This window comes from Buteo buteo, chromosome 27 (assembly GCF_964188355.1).
Source record: "Buteo buteo chromosome 27, bButBut1.hap1.1, whole genome shotgun sequence".
Lineage (NCBI taxonomy): Eukaryota > Metazoa > Chordata > Aves > Accipitriformes > Accipitridae > Buteo > Buteo buteo.
Genome location: NC_134197.1, coordinates 9,519,733 through 9,545,626, shown reverse-complemented (window position 1 = coordinate 9,545,626; position 25,894 = coordinate 9,519,733). Strand labels below are relative to the sequence as shown.

At 39.6% G+C, this 25,894-nt stretch overlaps 3 protein-coding genes across 6 annotated transcripts in view; 2 read left to right on the top strand and 1 right to left on the bottom strand.

The window, feature by feature from the left end:
* VPS35L (VPS35 endosomal protein sorting factor like) overlaps positions 1–4,260 on the top strand; it is a 59,214-nt gene extending 54,954 nt beyond the window's left edge. For both annotated transcript variants that reach the window (XM_075058396.1, XM_075058397.1), the window contains exons 30-31: positions 2,779–2,925; positions 3,492–4,260. In XM_075058396.1, coding sequence (XP_074914497.1) covers positions 2,779–2,925; positions 3,492–3,590 — 246 coding nt within the window. In that variant the 3' untranslated portion in view covers positions 3,591–4,260. The remainder of the gene's footprint in view (positions 1–2,778; positions 2,926–3,491) is intronic.
* A 216-nt stretch (positions 4,261–4,476) lies between these two features.
* Positions 4,477–17,297, bottom strand: KNOP1 (lysine rich nucleolar protein 1). 3 transcript variants are annotated; one of them, XM_075058400.1, is made up of 5 exons: positions 16,716–16,834; positions 14,418–15,828; positions 10,644–10,712; positions 10,069–10,146; positions 4,477–7,725 (listed from the first exon to the last, which is right to left on the bottom strand). In XM_075058400.1, the coding sequence occupies exons 2-5, from the start codon at positions 15,825–15,827 to the stop codon at positions 7,414–7,416; spliced, it is 1,869 nt and encodes a 622-aa protein (XP_074914501.1). In that variant the 5' UTR covers position 15,828; positions 16,716–16,834; the 3' UTR covers positions 4,477–7,413. The 3 variants fall into 3 exon arrangements, with proteins under 3 accessions (XP_074914501.1, XP_074914500.1, XP_074914502.1); XM_075058399.1 differs by lacking the exon at positions 16,716–16,834 and adding an exon at positions 16,298–16,511; XM_075058401.1 differs by lacking the exon at positions 16,716–16,834 and adding an exon at positions 16,943–17,297 and having other exon boundaries at positions 4,479–7,725.
* The window catches only part of IQCK (IQ motif containing K), a 55,384-nt gene continuing 46,438 nt past the window's right edge, over positions 16,949–25,894 (top strand). Inside the window, exons 1-4 of the mRNA XM_075058406.1 lie at positions 16,949–17,112; positions 18,576–18,631; positions 20,381–20,519; positions 22,973–23,070. Coding sequence (XP_074914507.1) covers positions 17,064–17,112; positions 18,576–18,631; positions 20,381–20,519; positions 22,973–23,070 — 342 coding nt within the window. The 5' untranslated portion in view covers positions 16,949–17,063. The remainder of the gene's footprint in view (positions 17,113–18,575; positions 18,632–20,380; positions 20,520–22,972; positions 23,071–25,894) is intronic.

The window sequence follows — 25,894 nt, the reverse complement described above, 5'->3', positions numbered from 1 at the left end:
TAGGAATGAATATTTGAATTGCTAGCCAGAATTTTGTGAAATACAATATTACATGGTCCACTGTATGAAAGATCCTAATGTTTTCTGTTACGCTGTATGAAATTTGGACATTGCTCTGCACTTTGCTGGAGGGGCCAGGACACAAGGGGTCACATTCTGGGATGATGTAGTTTGTTCTTTGTTCCATTGTCATCAGCATCATTCCAAAGATTATGGAAAATGCGCTGCCTAGAAGGCTGGCAATTCTTTTTGGTGTGGGAATTGCTGGCCCTGTGATGTATGTGGTTGCCAAATAGCTGAGCTGTTGCTTTCTCCGTGCTGCCTGTGGGCAGATCCCGTGAGTTGGAGTGCCACCCGAAATTCAGTCGCAGTTACTTCAGCAGGCTTGGCAGCATGCTGGCATAGATATCTCCCTCGGGTTGGAGGTCAGTGCCATGTTACACAAATATTCCTGTTCATCATCATGTGAAGCCTGGTCTGACTCTTGTTCATTTTCAGATGTGGTGGGATTTACTGTATACCTGAGCCTGCCTCTCTCTTCACTCTGCATTGTGTAACTGATGACTAGATGCCAAAATCTTGTCTGTTACACCAACCCCAATACAATGAGTTAGTGTGCAGCTCATTTTTCCAGCTTTTTTATGTGATTCTAGATCCTTTTTGAAGTATGATGCTTTTTAAAGTACGTATGTTTCAAATTAGTCAAAATGTCATCTTTATTTTAAAGCATGGGTTTTGTATTTGCATTGTTACCGCTTGGAAAACCTCGCTAGTTGATATTCAAACTGGAGTACTGCTGCTTTTGCATTCTGCCCAATAATTTAACTGTCCCACTTCTTGTGAGGAAACCTCCAAGCAATTCCCAGAAACCTCTTTGAAGTCTGTATTCAGCAGAAAACACAAAAGCATTAGATGGTAAACGGGAAAAAAAATATAGGTAATATAGGTTATTTTGTTGATTCAGGGTACATGGTGATGTGGCAGGATGCCTTGTGAATAATCCAGCAAAGCATGGACTAGCTGGCTGTACCCTGTATCTGTTTCTCCCTGAAGGATGTTAGTCCTACAAGAGAAATACTACAGTAATATTCAAGAATTTAAGCATAACTACTTTCCCTTTTATTGTCTTTTTGAGTTGTATTTCTGCTCTTTGTGTTACTACTACTGGACTAGACTGATCAATTATATTTCTCTTTCTGATAGGGAGTACAGTTCAATGCTCCCAAATGATGGTTGTAGTTTTAGCCTATAAACAGGTTTTGGAGCTCTTGAGATGGAAATTGCTAATGTAGATAACTGTTACAGGAAAAGCTGTCTTCCTGGTAGTTTCATGCAATTAATTTAGTGCTTAGGGAACTTGTCCTGGGGCCTTGAGCAGCTCTGGGCATTGCATATGCATGTGTGTGTGGGTGCATGGTTTCTGATGTGTCAGATTTTTTCCTGTGTGTACAAATCTACTGTGTGTGTCACGTACATACAGTAGCAGTCTGATGCTTCTAGTTTGGGGCATGAGCCAATTCTTTAATGGCATGGCTTTCTCCTTTTCCATATTTATCTGAAGGACTGATAGTTCAGTGTGTGCCATTTCTTTGATTAACAGCATCTGACCTCTCTTCTGCTGGCAGTGAGAAGGGAAATCTATTTACTTTCAGTCCCTTAGGGAAAGGGCAGAGGCTGCATGGCTGCACTGGTATCATGTCAAGAGTGCACAAGTCAGAGACCACTGCACTCCTCTTTCCCCAATCTCTGCCTCATTCTTCCTGTAACTTCCTATCTGAATGCTGGGTATTAGCTACCCTAGCATATATGGAACTGAGAGGGCTGAAGTGAAGTACTACGTTCATTAATCGACGTGCTCAGCTGACAGTTTCAACTACTCTGCTGGCTTGGTTTCTGTGTAAGATGGAGCTACGCCTTTATCAGTGTTCTTTCTTGAGCAAAAAACAAAGGACAGCTGCAGCAAAGCAGTATAAACAAATACTATGACTCAGATGCATCCAACAATAATTCATCCTTTTAGCCTTTAAAACTTATTCTGTAGGAATAGGTAGAATCTGCAATAGCATTTTAATTACTTCTGTTTCCCAGTCACCCCAAATCAGGGTGATAGCACCCTGTAAGCTTAGTGCAGGACTGTCTGTGCCCCAGAACTCCTCCACAAAGGCTGAAGGGCATGGTGCTCCTCCATGGTAGTTACCATGAAGCAGGGGTCCTCCTGAAGGTCCCCCCCTCAGCAATTTCAGGGAAAGTAGCTGCAAATATGGTGCAAATATGTTGGTATCACTGGAGTTTCAGTGAAAGAATAGCGGGGAAAAAACATCTTCGGATAAATAAATAAAAGTAGAATAGACTGCTGGAGAAAGCCTGAAGTTGCATTAATCTAGATTGATGATAGTGGTCTCTAAAAAATATACAGCTGTGGTGAAGTAAGCGCAAGGTTGGTTAGTGGGAGGGTGATTTCTATGCAATTGTAGGGAGTCTTGAGTTAAAAGTGTCAGAGCTACAAGCTGTGTTGTGCCAAAGTGGTAGGAGATGTAGGAGTTCTGTGTAATTATTTTATTTACAGCAACTTAGGTTGATTCATGACTATCACTACTTGTTGCATTTTGAATGGAATATGAAAACTATGCCTGTATTCTTGTGTCTGTAATCATTGCTGTGTATTACAAAATCAGTGTCTGCTCCTTGCACTTCTAAGAGTTCAGAGAACCTGGCAACATTATGCTGGATATTTTGGGATGACTGTATGGTAATACAGGAATTTTTTTTTCATTATAGACCCTAAAGCGACAAAGCCAGTTGGCACTCTATTTCTTTAACACTATTCTAGCTCATGGGGATCTACGAAACAACAAACTAAACCAGCTTTCAGTCAATCTCTGGAATCTTGCTCAGAAACATGGCTTTGCTGACACCAAGACTATGGTAAGGAAAACAGATAATGCACAGAAATTTTAGTTCTTAAGATCTTTTTCAACTCCTCATTTGGGAAGAGGTAACATTTTATTGATCTGAATAAACCTAACCTCTTTACAGGTTGCTCTCTTAAAAAAACCCTACAAAACCCAACAAACTAAATGAGCTTAAAAAAACCACCTTATTTTTTAAATGCTGCTTAATGAATAAGCAGCTTCTCTTATTTCAAGTGGTCTCTATCTTTCTAGCACTTTTAAATGTATTTCACACATTAAGGAGCCTGGAAATGTCAGGTGCTATAACTTTTTTTTCAGTACAGAAAACTATCTAAGAGAAGTACAGCATTTTTATTTAGTGGAGGAACTGCATGGTGTAAGTGGGCATTCTAGAGCCTTTAAGAAAGATATACATGGTAATGACCTCTGGAGTAAGAACTGCAAGTGTTCATGTAGCCAGTGAAATTTAGGGAAAAATCATGAAAGTGTCTGTTAAAACACCTGCATATAAATTAAATGATGGCCTATGAAAAGAGAAAGACGCTAAAAATATCAAAATATCTTTCTTTTCATACCCAGGTGAAAACGCTGGAATACATCAAGAGGCGAAGCAAACAACCTGAAATGAGTCACTTCACAGACTTGGCCCTTCGGCTTCCTCTGCAGTCCAGGACCTGATTAATGCCTCATTCCCAAGGAGTCATTTGTACAAGAGAGCATGTAGCCAAGGCCAAAAATAGCTGATCTAGATTTTGACTGGAGGACTTAAGCATATTTTTATTTTACCTAGTGTGACAGATTTACTTGGACACAGGTAAAGGTAAAACTGTTCTGAGTGCAATAATTTAACCTGAATTTCTGTTTCCAGTTTTACCACTATACTCTGATTTTAAATGCTGATTTAGATTCAGTAAATGGTATTTTGAACCTTTATGGTTGCAAAAGCCTTCTGAAATCTAATCTGTTGTTATTTTAGCAACAAAGGAGAAAGATAATGTGCACAGATCAATTCACAGCCTCCAAACTTCATCCCACTTGCAGAATAGTCTTTCTTCTGTGTAGAAATCAGCATTTCAGTATAATAATACTGCTGTTGTCTTTCTGCTTTGGGGTGCTGCCAACATTTATTTGGTCAGTTCCAGTAGAAGAAAATAATGGCCAAGGTGTTACTGTTCTAATTTCTACAATACATTTTCACAGGCCTGTTTATGCTTTCATTTTAGTGCAGTGGTGTTTTGTAAAATGGAAGGAATATTTAAGTGCTGTCTGCAAAGGAAAATGGAAATGTATGCAAAGTACTCTATGTTTGCAAAGTACGCTGTCACTGAATAAAAGAATTTGCAGTTCATTTGTTTGTTCTGGGGGAGTTTCTTTGAGTATACAAATTTATCACCTTACCCTTGTAGAATTTAGTTACATGTACTGCTATTACACCTAATAAAATTTCACTCTCACCACTTCTGTCGCACAGTAAGGAACTATGTTGAGACCTTGCATCTATTGCTGCTTTTGCTTAGTGGTAAGTATTTTAATGAGCTAAATACTTATATAGATATTAAGATATATTTTTGCACAAAACTGTTTTATTTTGTTAAGGCTAAACCAGTAATCAGTTTTGGTAGAACCATATATTTAAGGATTAGCACGCTGATAATAAATACCACCCAAATCATTAAACCATTCTTGTTGCATGTTTTTCATCTCCTCAGTGGTTACTGAAGCAGGGTACATCTAAAATATATATTTTGTGTTAAGGTTGTAAAGAACCGAACTAGGACCCTTTGGTATGTAAGCTGAGTAAAATTGCAGGAATACAAGCTAATTAAGAAGCTAATTATCAACTTGATACATAACCTTTCCAACCTTTAGTACATAGGTATTTTAATTATACTGTTTCCTTAAATCATTCTGTATAAAGCGCACATAGATAATGAAATGATAGTACTGCATATGTTACCATGTCCTGCTTCAATTTAGCTTTCCTTCTTGCTGCAGCTGCACAAAACAACTCTCAGCAGCACATAGATGATTCTTCCTGTTGGGCTTGGAAACATAAACCACAAACTGGGTAAGTGGGATTAAATTCTGAGCTTTCTAAACCGCCAAGTGGGTCACACTAAGCAGCTGTGGTATGGAAGAAATCGCCCTCTGGGGCCAAATGCACTGCTTTAAACCCGGTGTGGAGTTGTTCCAGATTCTGTAAAATGGAGACTCTTACAGTAGGCTTACAAATGTCCCAACCATTCCTCTTCCCCATGCAGGCACCAATTTTTGCCTGTTCTCTTTTGAGCACAGTACAGCTTTGGTTTCTTATTGATGCAAGGCCGCCATAAGAAATGTTTTCAGATGTTTTACTACTGTTTTTATTAGTGCAAAAATAGCTCAATGACAGGCAGAAACCTCTGATTAGTTATCAGGAGCAAACTCTAAACACCTAGCTTAGAAGCTAACACAACCACTCTAATAAACTGCTTTTGGCCTAATTCCATGTTAGAGCAAAATTAATTTTATTTAAAGCACTCTACTTATTATAGACCTCCTCTTTCTTCTGTATGTAGCAAATATACAATAGGCCAGACAAAGTTTGTCTGCTTGAAAAAAGCTGAGTTTTTTCCGCAGGTACGTGTCTCATTTTCCAAACTACGACATTTTCATGTGCACAGTATTACCAAGACCAAGGTGCCAGGTCATCCACAATGCTATAGTTGAGCAACACACTGGTATACATTATGCAATTCTAGATGGGAAGGTCCTTATCCAAAGGCAAGGCTAGGACTAATGCCACCTTCAGCATCTTCTCAGTGGCAGTGCAAGACCAGTCACTACCCATCCAAGACTGGCTCTGCAGCAGAAAGCTGTACATGCTGTCCCTCTCCTCCTAAATGAAGTCATTAGTTGACATTTTCCTACCTGTTCTTTTTTTTTTTTTTTTTTTTTTTGCCAGACAAGTAGCTGAGGGCCTGAATTCAGCAGTTGTTTTAAATCAGAAGAGGAAACAGAACCTCCACTACCTGAATTTAAGTAAAGCAACAGCTGAAGCCTAGAAGGGCTGGCTGAAGCCAGCCACTGAGCTTTGAGAGCACTGGTGCAAAACAGACTCACCCTGAGGTAGTGGTGGTTTTAAAAGACACTTTAAAGGACATGGTTTCCTCAAAGACAAGTTCAGACCCTGCAGGAAGTGGTTCAGCATCTCTCTCTTCCCAAGTATGGGAATGGATTCACAGCAACCCCTTAAGCTGGAGCCCCTGCATAATCTTCACTTCCACTCAGGAGCTGCCCAAAATGCACTGGAACCAACTGCTGGTTTAAGTGCATTTTCTGCTGGAGGCAGCTGCTTTCAGGTAGAGCGGTCCACTGGAGAAGACTATTGTGGAAAGGGAGTTTGCCATAAAAGAACAAGAATTTAGTAGTTCAACTGGCACAATCTTATCAAAAAGGACAGGTAATTTGGCAGAACAACAGTGAGCTGGGCAAGGAGAGGTAGTAACCTAATTCTGGGAGGCTGGCGTTCCCCTGCAAGTCATCCACTATTGCACTACAGCAGGCATGGACATAAGAGATGGTCACCTTGTTCTGCTTAAAAAACAGAGCTACACTAAAACTTAATACTGTCTCGCATTACAAATGGCACAGCCAGTAATAAAATACATGACAGTTTTTCCACTATCTTTTTGTAACTTCAAGCAAGACACTGAGAGACTGCTTTGGACCCCTAAATTCTGAACACGACGTAAACAAATGTCTCATATTTTGTACTCTTATTAAAAAGCCAGTGAAAGTGCAGGTTGTCTGAAAAGCCAAAGGTTAGAAATTTCATTCAGATTGATGTATCATGAACCCAATAAGCACATTATTAAAATCACCTTGCTTCCTATAATTTAGGAAGTCTAGATCCATATATTTGATGCAGCTATCCAGAAAGCGTTTACCTTCATTTACAGGTAACAGCTGCTGCTTGAAAATCTAACTGCCAGAGCATAGTTAAAATATAGAGGATGTTCAATGCTACTCATTATTATAATGAAGATGCTGATATTTAAGAAACTACTTTGAGTTAAAAAGTCTCCCCTCATCAAATTTGTAGGTGTAGCAGTAGTGTTTCTTCAAAGTAAAACGTTGTCACTTTGTACCACTCACTGAGTGTAAAAACGTGAAGATTTTACAGAATACTAAAATCCTTTAGGATCACTAAGATGTAGCTAAAAATAAGTTTATGAAATCAGCATTTTAAAAAAATTTACTACATTTCAACTTGTTGCAGGCATTGCCTACCTATCTTCAATCTCTGAAAGAGGCTATATCTTGTAGAGAACATTGTAAAGGTTTCAAAAACTTACTGTTCAGCTCAAGTGAGGACCCAGCTTCACATATCTGGCATATGCAGCTGAAAACTTGTACTAAAAGTGTCTCATAAATCGAATTCCTTAAACATTTTGTATTTTATTTCAAGTAAAAAGAAATTTGCCTGTTGAATTTTCATTCCTTTTATTACTTCAGGGGTTTAATCTTCAAATTTTATAGATCTAGATGTATATTTGTCTATGTATACTTTTTTGTTGGCAGCAGGTTGAAATCCAAGACCAATTCCTCTATGTTGCTTCAAGTCCATTGCTTTATCGAATTCCATCTTCAGAGCCTGCTGTAATTTCTCCTCCCCTTCCCTGTTCAGAGCCATGTTCGGTTTGTTTGTAGTTGCTGAGAGATTTTGGATAGGTGCAGAGCCCTTTTTAAAGCCACCCATCAGTCTAAAAAACTTCATTTCTTCCTCAGAACTTTGAAAAGCAGCTGTACTCCACTGGCCAAACTTGGTATCCTGTGAAGCAAAACAAGGTTAACACTAAAATTAAATAATACCAAGACCAAAGAAGACAATTTCTGGCTGTGTGCCATGAGAACAGAACCAGCTACAAAAACCTGACAGAGCTGACAAAGCTGGGAAGCAGTCATTCCAAGGGTAATACCTCTCGAAGGACATGAGGAAAGAATGACATAACCCTGCATGAGTGCATCTTCATTAGCATTTCAGTTCATTTAAGCTGGAGACAGGGTTTAATGCACTTCAGAATCTCCTCTGCCTCTGTCTTTAGGAATCTTGGCTCTTCTGCTTTCTCAAAGAGACAGACATTGTCCAATCATTTCTCTTATTCCAAGACAAGTGTCAGACTCAATCCTCTTTCACTCTGTCACTTCGTACGGCTATCTTTTCATTTTCCTATTGCCTAGTTAGATAGCTGTTGTTTTCAGCAGTGTTTTACTATGTCAGTTTTGGAGACGGTATTCAATCTGGCTCATATACTTTAAGTAATATTTGCATTCTCATCCCACTAATTGCCACTAATATTGCAGGGGTGCAAAAACTGAGGGCATACCCTTATCCAACAGGACTCTTCAAGCCTCCCCTCCCTTGCAGTTTGCTGTATTCTTTGTATTTGCTGTATTTGCCTTTCACTGCATTCTTTGAACTAGTTCACTCCTCCTTCTGAGAATATAAGCAATGTCCAAGTAAAATCAGAATTCAGCTGTTTGTGGATAACCCAAGATAAATCATATGGTTTACAAAGTTTGTGAACTTTTGGCTTACCTGAGAACAAGCTTCATTATCTAAGGGTCTTACTTGACTCCTGAGCTATGGCTAGGAGCTGTGCAGTCATTTATAACTATTTTTGACAGGACTGCTACTCCCAATTTTTTTGTTAAAATTGGGAGTGATACTAAATGGAAGAATGTTTGATCATTAATTAAACAGACTGAGCTGGCTACATCAAAGGAAAAAAATGTGAATTTAGTGGTATGTTTATGTAAGCCTGAAATCCTTCCAACTGAACAGCTGTAGCTTGCATGAAACAGTCATTCTCCACTAGACAGCCAACATGACACACAGTATGCTACACAGTATTGCAGGCAAGCTCTAGCAGGTTTAAGTTAAAAAAATGCAAGGCTGGAGTATCATTCACTACCACGGGCCAGAATACCTGCTATTAAAAGAAAGCTATCCATAATACTTTAGTATTTTTACCTTGCTCAAAGACAAGATGCTGTATAAGCCCAGGTCGATGACACAGACACATGCACACATACACAGAAATATATGTCCTCCCTTTGGAATGGGAGACATCTGCACAGGTGCAAATATAATTATGGCTTGTCAAACCCTGTAATTTTTTTAAGTGAACTGCTGGCAGGCACTACACATAGCTTTTGCTGCAGCATTTCCAGCTCACTCTTTGTGAAGCTGATGAATTAGTTTTCATAGCTTCTATTCTTCTGCATACTACTAAGCAGAGACAGATCAGCACCAAAGAACTGAGATTCCCTGCCAAGGATGTCATTTTTCTCAATGACTTCAGAGACTATTAGATAGTTGCAGTTCCAGAGCTATTGTGGTCTGCCTCCCACTATGTAAAAAAACTACAGGAGTTGTTTCTGGCATTTGTTTGAGGTATATTCCAACTTTCTAGGCATACTGGCAGTCTTGTGAAAAAAATAAGCATCCTGAATTACTTAAAAAAGCTTTCTCTCCTCCTGACTCTTACTACCCCTGCTAAACACTACTGCAAAAGTTTCCACTACCTTACTGTAAACCTGTCAGGAGGCAGGCTGAGTAGGATGCAGAAGCAAAGAATAAAGAATCATCTTTCAAAGAGGTGGAGGAAAGATGTAGAAGTTAGGAGAGGACTGACTGTAAATATCACAGATATGTGTTATCAGTTGTCATCCCTTTTACCTTTCCATGTGCACCCATTTCTGAATGTCTGCAAAGTCTTCTAGATAACAACTCAGATACAATTCAGTGACTGCTACATCCATAGCCTAGAATTATTTATATTTCACAGTAAGCAGGAAATGCTTCTGGAGCAATTTGTTGTGGCTCATTCTCCAGAGGAACCAGAGAAAATGTTGCTTTTGAGGACTGATGATAGGAATTATAGCACTGTACAATGCCAACTGCTATTGGAGTTCACTGGTCAGCTCCCAGACTCTCTTGGGATTGTACTAACTTGTTCTATAGCATGACCTTAAATTTACAGTCAGAAGGCAGACTGTTGTGCCAAGCCATGTACCTGAGCCACATACAAAGAAGAGTGCAGTGCTTTTTTCAGGAACTTTCTCTGGAGCACAGTATTTCCATCAGACCAAGGTCTAAGTTTATACATACCCGTTCCACTTTGGGACTGAAAACCTTAGTTTTGCCAGATTCTCTATCGATTTCTTCTTGCAGAGCCTGCCGCCTCACCTAGCATGCAGAAAAAACAGCACAAGACACTATCTTCTGTGTGTTAAATGACAATTTAATTCACAAAGAAAAGGGAAGAATAAAATACTTGGTTACCTTCAGAATTTTGTAAGGATAATTAAGAAGTCGCATCTGATCCTTTTACACACTCGACATGAGAACTGTGATTTTTCTAGTGGTAGTTTAAATGAACATTTTGCTGTATCAGATACGTTTAATCTTCTAACTGCAGGTAACAGCTACACTGAAACTGCCAACATTGATGAGAGGCAAAGAAAACTGTATTTAACCTAATAAGCTACTTAGAAGCTTCTGATATTGACTGGAGCTGTATATTTTGGACTTAACCCATGGAAGGTAAAGCACGTTTTAAGCAGAGCTCTATTTAGGGAAATCTTGGCATAGACGAGCAACAAAGCAGGTTTTTTGTTACAAATTCTATGCTTACATTAAATACTGACTTGCTTTAAACCTTACACAATTAAGACAAAGCATACCTTGTCTATGTTAACTTCATCACAGTTTCCTTTTTTTTCCTGCACAATAGTTACATCATCCATATGTTTCTGTAAAACAGGAAAAAGCTTGTATGAATATTTTTATCCATTCTGTAATTAGAATTTACACAGCTCTGACCATGTAAGTAGTAAAAACACTAAGCAATACAATAGTACTGTTCTGGGACAAGAAGAAATAGTCAGATCTAAGTGGGAAATGCCATTTGAAACCTGTGTTTTTCTATGGAGAGACTTTCTCCCCAAGGAAGAGATCCTTTTTTTAACAAAGAAGATAAGGGATTTTTTTTAATTCACACATTAAAGTGGACCTGCCAACATCACTGGCACATATAGTAATGTTTGCAGGCAGCGTTGTTTCAAATTAAACTGTTATACAAGTTTAAATTTATACTTGAAATAAAGGACAGAGAAAGTTTAAAATAAAAATAATTTTAAAAATGGTGGTAAGATAACGGCCCCTATGAAGGCACAGGACAAGCTTGAGGCACGTTGATCCCACTAGCCACTTAAACAAACAAACAAAAAAACCCAGAAAGTTGCATTGTGGTCTGTCTTGTACAAATGCAGAGTAGATGAGTAAATGATGGTCCCCAAGGAGCTTCTGGTCTGGAAAGAACACAGGGAGAGGCACGACGCATACATAAAGTGTCTCCTACAATGGCAGCAAACAGCACATTAGTTCCACATTTGAGAGGGAGGAACAGGGAGCTGATGTGAAGAGACAGAGCAGCTAGGGCAGGAATGGACGGGCAGAATGGCAGGAGGTAAATAGTGGTAGAGTCCACAAGCAGCCAGATACTGATAACTCTTCCACAAAATGTAGCCCTTCAGCAGCTTTTGCTCCCATTGACTGGCATTTCTAGATCATTGCCCTCAGCCTTTCTTTTCCAAAGTTGTAATAAGATTTTTGAGCATCCAGTGTAACAGGACAAGTAATAAGTCCAGGATAGTGGTAAATTAGAGCCATAAGCTTTAGACCAGCCTGGTAAAGGTGGCCAAAGGGAAGATCTATGGATACAGCTAACATAATAATCCAAGCATGAAATAGCCAGGGAACAGCAAGACAAGGAAAAGATTTGTAATACACTTCTGTCAGCAGAAGCTGCTGTTACTTTTTTGAGGGTTTACAGTTTTATTTAAAGCCATGAATGTTTTACCTAGTTTTCCAAAGATACCTTTTATACATTGATTTCACACACACACAAGTACATGCACCACTAAAAATGCGAGAACACTGTCTGCAGTAAGGAGAGCTCATTCTCTTGGATGAAAAGAAAAAAACAACAAAAAAAACCCCAATTTACTTATAGATGGCCTGGTACTGTCTTTTCAGATTTATTAAAACAAGCAGGAAAACTGTTGTGACAGTATTCTGCAAACAGCTGCAACATATTGGTTTTTTAGCTGGAAGGTTAAGTGGCAGACAGGGAAGGAAGATGGGTGCACCCCCATCCCTGCTAATTCCCAGCATGTTGCTGACCTGCTGAAGGCTACTGCATGGCAAAAATTACTCCCTGTGGAGGTGTGCCAATCTTCCCTCAACTTCATGGAAGGGGTGCACATTCACACGTGGTAGGATTATGCTGTCTGCAGGCAAACAACTTCAAAGAAGTAAACTGAGTACTTGCTTCTCCTCACTCTGCCCAAGTTGACTGTAATGGCATCCAATGGGAAAAATATCAGTCACTGATATTAAGTGGGTATCACTCCATATCGTCTTTAAAAACTTACTCTTTTGCTTGCTGCACAAGCCGAACAGAGGATTTTTCAAGGCATGCAGCAGTGTGCGTGACACACTGTAGACTAGAAAATGTTTCAGGACTATGACACAGTTAAATGCAAGACCAACGTTATCAGCCATTTATTACAGCAGTGTCTTTTGGCCTGGCAGGAACTAGATTTCTCTAGAACTGATACACCCAGACTCCTCAATCTTCAGGAGAATTTCTCTAAAGCACTTGTTATTATTAAAGGACAGAGCTGAATATGGGAAAGAGAAACAAAACACGCATCACCCTGCACCCTTCTCCTCAACTGTTTGTAAGGTATTTATTTGCTGTGTTTTCCATTGTAATTGGTCACGCAAGTTTACTTGTCATTGTTAGGCTTATCTTGCCTCCACAGAATGTGAGCAGCTGCAAAAATCCAAATAATGTCTAACAGTCTCAAAAAGGCAATGTCAATTTAATTAGAAAATATATCCCAGCAATAAAACTGCCTTGTCCTTTGAAAGGTCAAAAGGAGGAATCTAAGTAAAAAGCCCGAAACATCTGCTCATCTCATGACTGATAAGCATACACACTCCCAACACAAACCTTTGTGGAAAAAGCCTGTATCTGGGTCTCCATGAAGGCTGAAGAACCTGCTTATATAAATCTATATTTAATTATTAGCACTAGACACCAGAAAGCTGCCACGTTTCCACAGAACACGAAGAAACTGCATATATGAGTGCATAACAAAACAAAGCACACCATGAAGTGTGGTTGAAAGGCAGCTAGCGCTGTGGCTTGCTCTGTCCCTAGTTTACAAAAATCTTCAATGACGCTTTATTAACTAGTGCTTGACTTTTAAACAAGCCAAGCATTCAAAGTTCTTGATAAAAACAACTGGAGTGCAGTTTCCCATTACCTATGAAAACAAAAACAAGCTCCTAATAACTTGCAATGAGCCGTTTTCAAAGTTGTTTAAGCAGCTAAAAATATAGATAGATACCTACTGAATTTCTGAGCATCTCATAGCTTAATTCCCAATGATAACAAGAGAGGTTAGGCATGTAGAAACTAACTTTAGGCACTTAAATAGCTTTAAAATATGACCCTACTCAGATTTAAAAAAAAAAAGTTAAAAGCAATAAACCCATATCTTAATAGTCTAATTTTTGAAAAAAAATCAAAGAAGAAACCTCTGTATTTCAAATCTTTCATCAGTTCCTCTCCATGTTTGTTTCACCTCAGAAATGGCAGTACTGCAAGACTTTGGGATGGGCTTTCCATTAGCAGTCAGTCTGGATACAATTCCAGTTACCTTCAGTTATAATTTACACAGCTCTTATAGCTATTTATTTTCTTGCATAGATTTATTTTTTTAATGAAGAATTTGTGTTTAGGTTGTTCTCTGGTATTTTTTCTATCAGAATTTATGTATCAATGCTCTAGGCCTAGTCTACACTTAGGATTCTTAGGATTTTCTCTAAAGTTTTGTCCAAGTTAGACAACAAGTTTTGGCTGAATTTCCCCCTTGCTTCTAACACTACATAATTCCAGCATTAACAGCAGTAAAAGCTTGAGGAAAAGTCTAAAACACAGTTACATGCATTCATGCTGCCAGTGTTACCAACCTGCTCAGGTTAAATGACATGGTGTTAAAATCCTGTTTTATAAGAGTGTTGCCACTTCGCTAAGAGCAACTGGAGGATGGATAGAAGAACATTTATGACTGTATGTACTAGTTTTCTTTTTGTGCCAATACTTGCTGTTAGTTGTAATATTTACATTTTCACAGTTGAAACACTGGATGACTACAGCAGTAGGCATTAAAAAATACTTTCCCATGTTTCACAACTATTATGTGCTGGAATCAATAGATCAGCTGATCCTGCTTCTCCAAACCCAGAGGAGGCCCCTATTGACCTAAATGTAACCTAAGGGTCTGAACAGGCAGAACAGCCTGCAAAATAGGAAACTGTCTACCTAAGAACCTTTCAATTACTTAGCAGGAGGGTGCAAAGATACCCTCTTCTTTACAACTTACCAGTGCCTCATTTCCCATGTCTTCTGTTTTGATCTTTTTCTTTTTTGTATTTGCTTTTGAACCTGGTTCTTCAGCGAAGTCCTGTGGTACTTCTTTTTTTCTTTTTTTTCTTTTTCTGTCACACAGCATATGATTACTATTGCATAACACCCCACCTACAGCATCCCCTCTGACACATTCAGCTTGCTTCATTTTGCTCTCTTTGTTCCTTTTATTGCTTTCTAGTAGTGTCATTTTTTGGCTTTTAGATGCACTGTCACAGTTTAAAGAAACTTTTGAGTATGTTGTTTCTTCCTCCTCTTTCTGAATCTTCTTTTTCTTTTTCTTCTTGGTAACTTCATTATTATCCTTAATATTCTTCCTGCTTTTTTCTCCAGAAAGTTCTTCTTCCTCAGACTCAACTTTTTGCTGTGCTGAGAGATGCTTATCAGGAACTCTGTGACTGTAGTCTTGATTATGTTCACATGTTAAGGAAGAAATATCTTTGCTTCTCTTCTTCTTCCTCTTGGTCTCTCTGATACTTCTGGAGTTCTCAGTACTGCCCTCTTCCTCTCTATCTGTCAATGTCATTTCCTGGGAATTCTTTCTTTGCCTTTTTCTTAAGTCACTTAATGCAATGGGGCTATCAGGAACTCCATAGATGTCCTGATTATCTGATAGTGGGAAAAAGGAGTTGGACTTCTCTTTCTTTTTCTTCCTCTTCTTTCTTCTCACATAACTCTCCCCATCATTCTGGGTGATGTCTGTTCCACAGTTTTCGCCCATAAAAGCTTTTTCTTGTGAAATGTATTTGTGTGTTTTTTTATGAACTTTTTCAGACTGTTTATGTTCACTGTCCTGGATGTCCTCTAATGAAAAAGAAAAAATACCTTTCTTCTTTTTTTTCTTAGTTACTTCACCATCCAATTCTGAATTCAAAGTGGTAATCTTTCGGCTTTTTTTAAAAGCAAATTCATTTTCCTCAGTACCATCTGTACGATGATTTGAAAGCTCCACATCACTACTCTGATTATTCTCCAATGATAAGAAGGAATGACATTGGACTTTTTTTTTCTTCTTTTTGGGAATTTTAATTTGTTCCTCTGATTCTTCTTGAGGTTCTGAATCCAGATGGCCTTCTACATTCACAAAGCCTTCTGAATGTGCTTCTTCGAGTAATTCAGAGCCAACTTTCTTTTTCTTGTTTTTCTTCTTCTTCAGTTCTAATTGGTCTAAACATTCATTATCTTTTAAATTTTGCCTTTTCCTTACCTTTGTTTTTGTCTCAAGCTGGTCATCATCCTCAGTTTTAATGACGGTTTGAACATCTTTCTCAATTTTAATGATAGTCTGGCTCCTACTACTTTTCACCTTTTTCTTTTTCTGTACAGGTTCCTCATGAACTTCTTTTCTCTTTTTCTTTATTATCATTCTAAAAAATGAAATTAAGAAGTTAGTGCACAGCTTCAACAATATGATGCAAGTCCTAGTCTATTTGGTTTTCCTTTATTCTGAAACCGTTCTCTATCTTTCATTGTCCCCAGCAGTCTTTTTCCAATTTCACAATCTGCTTTCCGCGACGGAGGGGACCAGAACTGCACGCAACACTGAAAATAGTGTACTGGAGTGGTCAAGGGGTGATTTTTTTGTCTTGTTCTTTAGTGCTGTCCTAATTAGTTTGTAACTTTCCATTTGTCTTTTTGACAGCTGCCGGTCAGGATGTTTACACAGAAAAATCCACCCTCCAAAAATCTTTCGTAAATGACAAGACATATACATATATATATATAAATCACTAAGTATAGCTAAGGTGATTTTCCACGTATGTATGACTTTTCACTTATTTAACACGGAACTTCAAGTTACTGCCCACTTAGCATGACAAGATCCTTTCAAGACACCTTAGTTATTCCCTCGAATTTGCTTCTGTTTGCCGTCTCTCGTCCTTGCTATCTCCTTCCTTTCTCGGGACGTTTAGGCCTGTGTGCAGGCTGCAGCAGAGAAGCCTTTGGGGCCCACCTGGTGACCCTCCCTCCCCTTACTGAGAAACTCATTTCTTCCTACTTGGTTTCCTGCCTTTTCATCAACAGCTCACCCACGGGATCTCTTGAAGTGCCTCTCGCCAGGCGCCCCGTCAAACCCCTTCCCCCGACACCGCTCGGCACACCGCAGCACACCTACACCCGGGCCCTCTCGGAGGGCGCCCGCAGAGGCGCTGACCGCCCCCTCCTCCCGCCGCTCCGTGCTCCGCGGCTGACGGGCCGGGGCCCGGGCCCTCCCGCAGGCAGGCAGCCCCCCCCCCCGCCGGCCGAATCCCACCTCAGGGACCCTCCCAGACCCCGCGGCGAGGAGGCGAGGCGGGCGGGGGTGTCACCCCGCGTCCCGCTCCGCTTCAGCCCCCGTTAGAGCTCGTTCCCGCCCCGCACGGACGCCGCCTCAGCCTCGGCGCCGCCGCCTCCCTCCCGCCCCCCTCCCGGGAGCCCCTCCGGCGGGCAGGCCGCGGCCTGGGGCCGCCCCTCTCCTCAGGCCGCCCCGGCGGCGCCTACCTGCCGCGGCACACGTGCAGCGCCCGCCGCTCCGCTCCGCGCCGACCCGGAAGGGGAACGCGGCCGCGCCCGCCCCGCCGCGGGGACTGGCGGAGGGGTTGCCGCGGCAACGCGGAGCGGCATGGCGGCGGGCGGGCGGCCGCCGGGCCTCTGGGAGCGGGTGTGCGCAGGTGGGAGCGCCTCCCCCGCCGCTGCCCGGGGAAGGGGGAGGCCCCGGCCCTGACCCGGCTCGGCACCCCCGCGGGGAGAGGCCCCCCCCGGCCCTGACCCGGCTCGGCACCCCCGCGGGGAGAGGCCGCCGCCGGCGGCGTCGTCCTTCGCCTCGGTCGCTCCTCAGGGCCGCTCCTCGGTGCTGCCTGGGCCGAGGCCGGCCGCCTCCTGCCCCGCCGCCGTTGGCGCGCCCGTGCCCGCGTCAGCGCTGTGGAGCCGGGGAGCTGAGGCGGCCCTGAGGAAGCGCGTCGGCCGTCCCTGCCTCCAGAAGGGTGCTAAAAAACCGCCCTGATCACCGCTGAGAGCAAGTTCGAAAGCGGTTCCGCTCATGAGCGTTACCTCACTTCTTGTTGTCATCATCTCCTGACAGAAACATACCTTTGTGTGTGTTCCTGGTGGCGGTAGGGCTGAAAGTACCCAGCTTATTGCAGTAGTGTCACGGCCTCTGGTTTACCACCCAGCCACCCGCGCCCTGTGTGGGTGCAGCTTTGGGGATTCTCCCGGTAATGGAGTTGGATTATTGCCTTGGGAAAGTAGAGAGGTCACAATGTTATTGCTATTCTGCAAGTTCAATGAATACAAAACTTATGTTATCAGAGTCCGATTTTAATAGCAAAAGTCTTGGTGTTTTCCTAAAACCTGAGAGCACCGAGATTTGATCGAGAAGCTGAAAGACCAGCACCATAGATTTGCAGTGCCCAAATGGGGTTTTCCTCACTTAGTACTTTATAATGCCTTAAAGTAGGTATTTTGTGTTTAAATGGCCATTATTAATGTAGGAATAAAGTCACTTATTCTAATGTGATTCAGCTGAGGCATCTGTACTACACGTGGAAGCAGCAATGCCAGTAAATCTCCTGATTATAGTGGTAGAACGGTAAACCTGCTGGGTTTGCCTATAAGAATTTTCTGTATTGTGTAATCTGTAAGGTTTTTTCATATCACGTCCATTGTCGTCCTCCTTTATTTTTCTTAGCGAGCATGATTCACTCAGTAACGTATGTGGATCATGTACTGCTTTTTTGGGTTTTTTTGAAAGTGGAGACAGTAATACTTAGGAATGTTCTGGGGATTTAATTGCTTATAGAGGAATTCAGGTTGAAAAGCACTATTACATACTACTAAAACCAATGGTTAATTCTGTGCAAGCATCTGAATTTTGCTTACGTTAAAGTATTTTACATTATTATTTTGGTTAAAAATTTATCAGAGAACCTTGAACTTGACTTAAAGCCAAGACGAGAGGCACTAAGGTTCTCATTCTTTTTGAAACATTAGATTTCGTGTTAAACAAATATTATATACTAATTTTTGTTGTTTGAAACCAGAATAAGTACCTTTAGAAGGTAACGTTTGTTTACGAGAAAAAGAAATAAGTTTTTAAAGTCTTCTGGATAAATGTTGTATTTCTTTTTACTTTTAGAGTATGAAGCAGAACAGCCTCAATTTCCAGATGTTCCTGAATCAAAACATGGATCTGTGAGTATAGTTGAAGTAAAAACTCTGCACAGGGCTGGTTTTAAAAGATTTTAAATAGCTAAATGGGAAAATTAGGTACCCGCAGAGTAGCCTCATTCATAAAACGAAAACAAAACTACATTTTGCAAACAACTTTTGTGAATCAACAAATGTAATATTCTAAATCATTGCTTGTATTTAAAGCAACTTGGGTAGCACTATCCTAAAATTAGATTACCAGCTGTGTTTGGTTTGTACATCTCGCTGTCTTTTTTCTGTGACTGCTTCGTAGGCAGGACTCTGAAGTGTGCAAGGATCTCCTTTGGGTGGTGTTGCAAGCAGACTGAGCGCTGAAATACGCAGGAGAGGGGAGCAAGCGCAGCAAAGGAGTTATGCCCCAATTTCACATATGTGATAGGTCACTTCGATGTGGCCATTGAAATTAGTGGAATTAAACCTGATCAAAATTGTTTGAAATCTAATTTTGACCCAGTAAATTCAGTCTACAAAGACTTGTTTGGCAGACATAAAAACTTAAGAAAGACAAACCACTTTAAATCTCTGGCCCCAGCAGTTCTAGGAGCAGCAAAATTAATTCTTTTGGACATCACATAGAGCTAACTTTCATCTAAATTAGGCATTTTTTTAGACATTTTCTCTTATTATTCTGTTTTAGGTTACTTTGTTATTTTAAAACTAGTTCAAGACGTTATAGTTTAAATTGTCTGACAGTTGGTCTGTTTAGACCTGTCCTGTTTCCCCAAATGAAACTGGCTTCATTACAGGCTGTTATTAAATTCGAGTAGTAAACTCTGCTTGGGGCATTAGTCTGGGCATAATATACTGATATATTTGAGCATCAAAATAAAATAATATACCTTTTTATGTTGTTGCACTTTTTTTTTAATTTCCAAAAGGATAATTTTTTGAATCTTGCATACATTAAAAAGGAGTATATCTGTGGTCATTGACAGGCAGTGTATTATAAGTATAGTGCCCTGATCCCACCACTTGCTTTTCAGTAGCTCATAAATCCAACTGCATTTTAAAGTGAAACTGTTTAGATGACATAGTTTTCATAACATGTTTTCATAGCAAACTGTAATGGTGGCGCATTCTTGGGGATAAAATGATGTTATCTGCCTTTCTATCACAGGTGTTGCTCAGTGTCTGTTAGGAGTATTCTTCTGGCTCACTGTCATGGTTTCTGCACTCCTAAAAACCATACGTAAAATTGTGGACTATCTTTTTTCATGGTGTCCATAATTGTTCTGTATGGGGAAACTTAAGATTTGGATTTACATCTGCTATGAATTTCTGTTTCTGCTTTCTTTAGAAGGAAAGTTTCTTTTCTTTAAAAGGGGAGTGTCAGGACTTCTGAACAATACAGAAACAAATATATAAGCTTCTGAGTGGAAAAACACTTATTCAGAAAATGTTGCCAATTTTAATTTTCAAAGAATTACTGTTTCTTACAATGGCTAAAATATTTTTTAAGTTGTGATATCTCACCATATTCTCTTAAAAGCAGTCATATACTTTCTGTTAGGTTTGGATGTTTTTATTGTGCTGGAAACTGCAGAATTTTTTAAAGTGTAATTCTTTCTTTTAAAGTACTCAGAAAATACTGAAATAATTTAATATTTGAATTAGAAATTATAAGTCCATATTTTTTTAACTGACCTTATAATTTTTCCTGTTGAATTGGCTTCTATATTTTTTTTACAGTCTGATTGGGGTATTTATATAGGTTACATTTCTCTTGAACAGGTGTCTTTAGAAGCAGGAATATTGCAGCCATTACATATGGAACAATTTTATTCAGACCCTGCAGCTGATACTGTTATCCAGCAGTCACTTCCCATACCTGAGGCAGCCCCCATCTCAGAACCACCTGATCCAAAAACATGTAAGTAAGAGTATATTATCTTGAACTTGCTGTGATTATTTTTCTTGGATTTGTCAAGGGTTTGTCATTTGTTGAATTTAAAGTGTAAAGAGCTACAACACCTTTTCTTAAGTGGAATTTGCATGATTAGTCCCCTGGTCTGTAAACAGGGAGCCAGCTTGGCCACTTGGTCAGTGGAAGAAAGGTCAAATGGTGCATTCCAAATCAGTAGCATTGTCTAGCTGTTAAGGTAGTTTTGTTCTCTTCTGAATAAGTGACTTAAATCAGAGAAAGACAAGCATTTCTTCCTCTAATTTAATAATGCAAAACTGGGATCAATAGACTAAATAGACAATTGAGTTTGAAAACTGCTTTCGAAATACTATCTTTGCCCAGCTGATTACAAATTAGAATGGAAACAGTGCTAAAGTTTTGCCCTTCCATTTTTATCAATTTCTATACTTTATAAAATTTACCAAGTAGCAATGTGTTTTTATTATGCATTTTAGCCCTTCTTTTTGTCTTTTCTTCCCTTTCATTCTTTCTTGATCATTAGGAATTCCTGTTGCTAGTCAGAAGTAGTATTACCCTTGGCTTTTACATATATATATATATATATATGTATATGTCGTGGTTTAACCCCAGCCAGCAACTAAGCACCACGCAGCCGCTCACTCACTGCCCCCCCCACCCAGTGGGATGGGGGAGAAAATTGGGAAGAGAAGTAAAACTCGTGGGTTGAGATAAGAACAGTTTAATAGAACAGAAAAGAAGAAACTAATAATGATAATGATAACACTAATAAAATGACAAGAGTAATGATAAAAGGATTAGAATGTACAAATGATGCACAGTGCAATTGCTCACCACCCACCGACCGACACCCAGCTAGTCCCCGAGCGGCGATCCCCCGCCCCCACTCCCCCCAGTTCCTATACTGGATGGAACGTCCCATGGTATGGAATACACCTTTGGCCAGTTTGGGTCAGCTGCCCTGGCTGTGTCCTGTGCCAACTTCTTGTGCCCCTCTAACTTTCTCACTGGCTGGGCTTGAGAAGCTGAAAAATCCTTGACTTTAGACTAAACACTACTGAGCAACAACTGAAAACATCAGTGTTATCAACATTCTTCACATACTGAACTCAAAACATAGCACTGTAGCAGCTACTAGGAAGACAATTAACTCTATCCCAGCTGAAACCAGGACTATATATATATATATATATATAGTGTCCTTCCAATTATGAACATTTTCTGGCAGTATGTGAACCAATTAAAGGTATAAAGCAGAGAATAAATTCAGTGTTTCAGCTGTGTTGCCAAAAGAGAACACTTCTATAACTTAACCTTTACTGACCACACCAAAACCGGAATACTTACTGAATGGCAGGCAGTCAGGCTTTAAATCAAGGACAGCACTTCAGCCAATAAGCCACCCCTGCTTGTCTAGGATCCTGACAGGTTTGGTTTTGTTCACCTTTCTGAGGGAAGTTCTCTTATAGCTTCATACAGGGTCATCCTCCGTCTTCCCTCTGGCCCAGTGAACTTGAGTTCCTCCATGTGCAGTGTCTTCATCAGAAGGGGTAGGAGGCTCCTCCACTTCACCCAGTTTATAAGCTGATGGTGAAAGGTCCCATTAGGGAAGATGGAGATGTGGGGAAAAGCTGAGAAGGAAACAGAGCTTGAGTCTGTCAGTTGACCAAGCATGTAGCCATTGGGCTACATGTAGAGCATGAGCAATAGCACTGCTGGTTTTTGATGATGCTGACTGCAGCTGCTTTCTTCTGCATCGAACTCAGTGATGCCGATGCATGTGAGCATATGAGAAGTATGGTAAGTAGACTTCATGTAAGGGCAGTGCAGTCAAACATAAGAGAGAGATGCCAACCCAAACTGCCCTCCCAAGGTGGAAAAAAATTGGGTATATGGAGTCATGTTCAAATTTTGAAGGATCTGGCAAGTAGGAAGTATTATGAGAAAGAAATCACAGCACCACTGAAATATAACCTTTGTTTTTTCCTCTGTCTAGAAATTCAGTTTTACGACCAACTCTGTTACTGCAGCTTGTAAAGGGCATGAGTATAGGTATCAAAAGTGGTCTAGCTGTAACAGCACTGAGTTCAGCAGAGGCTAATTTACTTTTCTTTCTGTCAGTGTAAATTAGTCCACATCGCTTTTCATTTCCGTGACTAAACTGCTTTTGGTGTCTGAGTTTACTCATTTAAAACTAAGTCTGACATCTCTGAGGCAGTGTTGATGCACCTTTAGTTTGAAATTTACTCAACTTTATGTTGTCTTGGCTGAAGAGAAGTGAAGACAGATCTGTGGCTGTATCTGAACTGAATTAATCTGTTTAGTTCAAGCTGTGCTGGTATTGATAAAATGACTGAGACTTAGTTTATGATATCTAATGTTCATCTTTTTGTGAAATCTAAGTGCTTACCTGTAAGTGAAGGCTGTACTGTTTTGCTCAGGTTCTCCTCGAGAATACTTAGAGTATTACATATTTCCAGTACTCTTACCTGGAATGGCTGAACTTCTGCATCAAGCAAAGAAGGAAAAGTGTTTTGAGGTTAGTTTTTAGTTTTAAGTTCAAATCATTGGCAGGAAGTTACAGCCTTTTATTTCACAGGCTGTATTTCTTTATTTGATCTTTTGCAGGAAGACCAACCACAATAATATGAAATAACATATCATGAGTTGTTTTGGATCTGGTCTTGAATGTTGTTTTCTCCTGTAATTCAGAACTGATTGCATACTACACAGACTTAATCATTATGACAATCTCTAACTCACAACAAATCCTCCTTAAATATCCAGTTGTATCTAGCCTAAATAGTGTTGTATTTTAGAGAAACAGGCTTCCTTTCAGATTAATACGTATCACTCATTTGAGGGTGATGTAAAGAATTTGAATTTTACTTCATTACTCAATTATTTTTGGTGGGCTGGCATCCTAATAGAGGTACATTTTGTATTTTAGCTTTTTAACATTCTGTGTAAATTTCATTTAATTGGAAAGCAGGGTATTCAGCATTAATGAGCTTATAAAAATTGCACATTTTAGAAATCATTGTTTGCTACATATATTTTTATAAATTTGATTTCAGTGTATGTGTGCGTAAATATATCTAGGAAGACATTCCTCACTGTATACAGGGAATGCTTAAAAAAGCATTAGAACTGGTGCAAAATAAAGCTCATTGTATCATCATAGCCTAACTCACAGACCCCCAGCAATAGATTAGGTACTGGGAGTTGTGGGGTTTTCCATCATTTCTGCTATTTTCTCCAACCATGGAAGTAATTTTTTTTTTTCTATTTCTTTCCTACTTTCTGCCTGTCATCCACGCTTTCCAATGTAAAACTTCTCTGTATTCTTATGCCTGCAGCGGAGCCTCCTCTTACTTGCAGCTTCATAATATAAAGAGCAATTAATATAAATTACAATGAAAATATCTCCCTTTTTCTACATGATGCACATCTGAGGAATACAGTTTGTGCTCTTGGGGTTATAGATTAAAATGTTATAAATTAAAATGATAGTGAAGTGAGGACGACTTTGTGTTACTAGTGGGCTATCAATTATCTTAGGTCTTGATCTATCTCCTCTCCAACCACTGACACTGAGTTCCTGTTATAGGCATGTGTATGTACGATAACAGTCATTGTGGAACAATTTGTAAAAATTACATGTGTGCTATTTGCCACTGACCTATACATGCCTGGCACAGCCAAAAAGACACAAAGCTTACCACACTTGAATGGACACCCCAAACTTGCATTTCAAATCCAAATCTGTACATTTAATAACAGTAAGTTATTTCAGTTTTTGCTCAGTCTTCACAAGATTTGTGTGTGTCTATAAATTGATTGATTTATAGATGCATGTATATGTATTTATAATCTGTGATTAATACAGGTGGAATAGGAAAACGGTTCATTTACGTGCTGTTTCGGCATGCCATCTCTGTACATCATTCCTGACATCCCATTTACATTACCTAGGCAAGAACAGATTGAACATATATATTATTCATCACACTTTTAATGAAATTTATATTGATTTGTTTTTGTTTTTTTTTAAAGGAAGCACATATCCTTTAACAGGAAAAAGTCATGCCTTACAGCTGGCTTAACATACAGTCCTTGCTAGATGTTACATATTTCTGAAGGCAATAAACCAGCACTTAATACAAAAATATGAATATTCTTAGAAATATTTCCATTTGAAACTCAGGACAAATCTAAGGTTACTTCAGCTATTTTTAATCTGAGAAATTTTGCAGAGCTTCAGTGGTATATAGATTAGAAAGTAGCTGTTCTGAAAATGGATTTTGTATGGGTCTGTGTGTTGCTTTATAATAAACTAATAAAACCAATTCTTTTCTAATGCATAGAAACTTCATAAAAATGAGCACATCTGAAAAAAAAAAGACACTAAGTGATTTTTGTTGTTTTCTAGAGAGATGTCCTGCTATTGTGGAAGGAAGTTTAGGAAAGCAAGCTTATTTCAGATGATAATTTTCCACTGTGACATCATTTCTTCCTCCTTTTGAACAATAATTAGTAAAACAATAGCTCTTTATGCTTGCCATATAACTGAATACTTGTGTTCTTTTCCATTACTGTCCAGGTGCTTGTACTTTGACATTCTGTTTCCTTATCTGACTTAAACACGTAATTTCTAATTATACTTCTGTTTCATAAGAAATGTGTTGTTCCATATGGATTTTGAGAAAAAAAAAGATGCTATAATTTACATTAAAATGGTTAGTGCAATAACTGGAACTGATTTTTAGGATCAAAACCAGAGCCTTTAGAAACCCAGATAAAGTTAGGGACAGGAAGAAAGGATCCTGTGATAAACACACCAGAAGATAGCTTCAAAAATAGGAGGAGAACAAAGAATAGAAAGATTCATGGAATTCTTGAGAGAACAGGAGAGGAATGTGATTAATTGTGATTAAGCTAACTGAAATCATGAAGGATGAGTACAGAATACTGGGTTTGAATTTTGGCTAGACGTGAGTCATTAAAGCCTGTAAAGGGCAGCTCCAATAGAAGAAACCGGTGGAAGATAAATGGAAGAATCGCTGGAAGAAAGGAACAATCGAACTGACTGCAGTCAACGTTGAATGAGCCTGGGAGAGGAGAGAGGGAATTACAAGGGAGAATGAAGAGTGGGGTTTTGATGGGAGGGACGAAAGGTTTTCATGTTTGAAGGGGAATGAAGATGAATGAGAAGAGAATGAAAAATTAAACAGGAGAGTTGTTTAGCAATTGAAATTGGCGTAAGGGAGATCAGATCATGGGACCAGCAGAGGAATTCAGGGAAGAGATCAGAAAAGACACATCCATGTCTGGAAAGGAAGAATTGTAGAATCAGATGGGAA

Excerpts from the sequence above, each read along its gene's own strand:
- KNOP1 (XM_075058401.1), bottom strand. The coding sequence starts at position 15,827 with ATGATAATAAAGAAAAAGAGAAAAGAAGTTCATGAGGAACCTGTACAG. Across the intron at positions 10,147-10,643 it reads ATGAAGTTAACATAGACAAG|GTGAGGCGGCAGGCTCTGCA; the intron begins GTATGCTTTGTC and ends TCTGCATGCTAG. Across the intron at positions 7,726-10,068 it reads TCAGTCCCAAAGTGGAACGG|GATACCAAGTTTGGCCAGTG; the intron begins GTATGTATAAAC and ends TTTGCTTCACAG.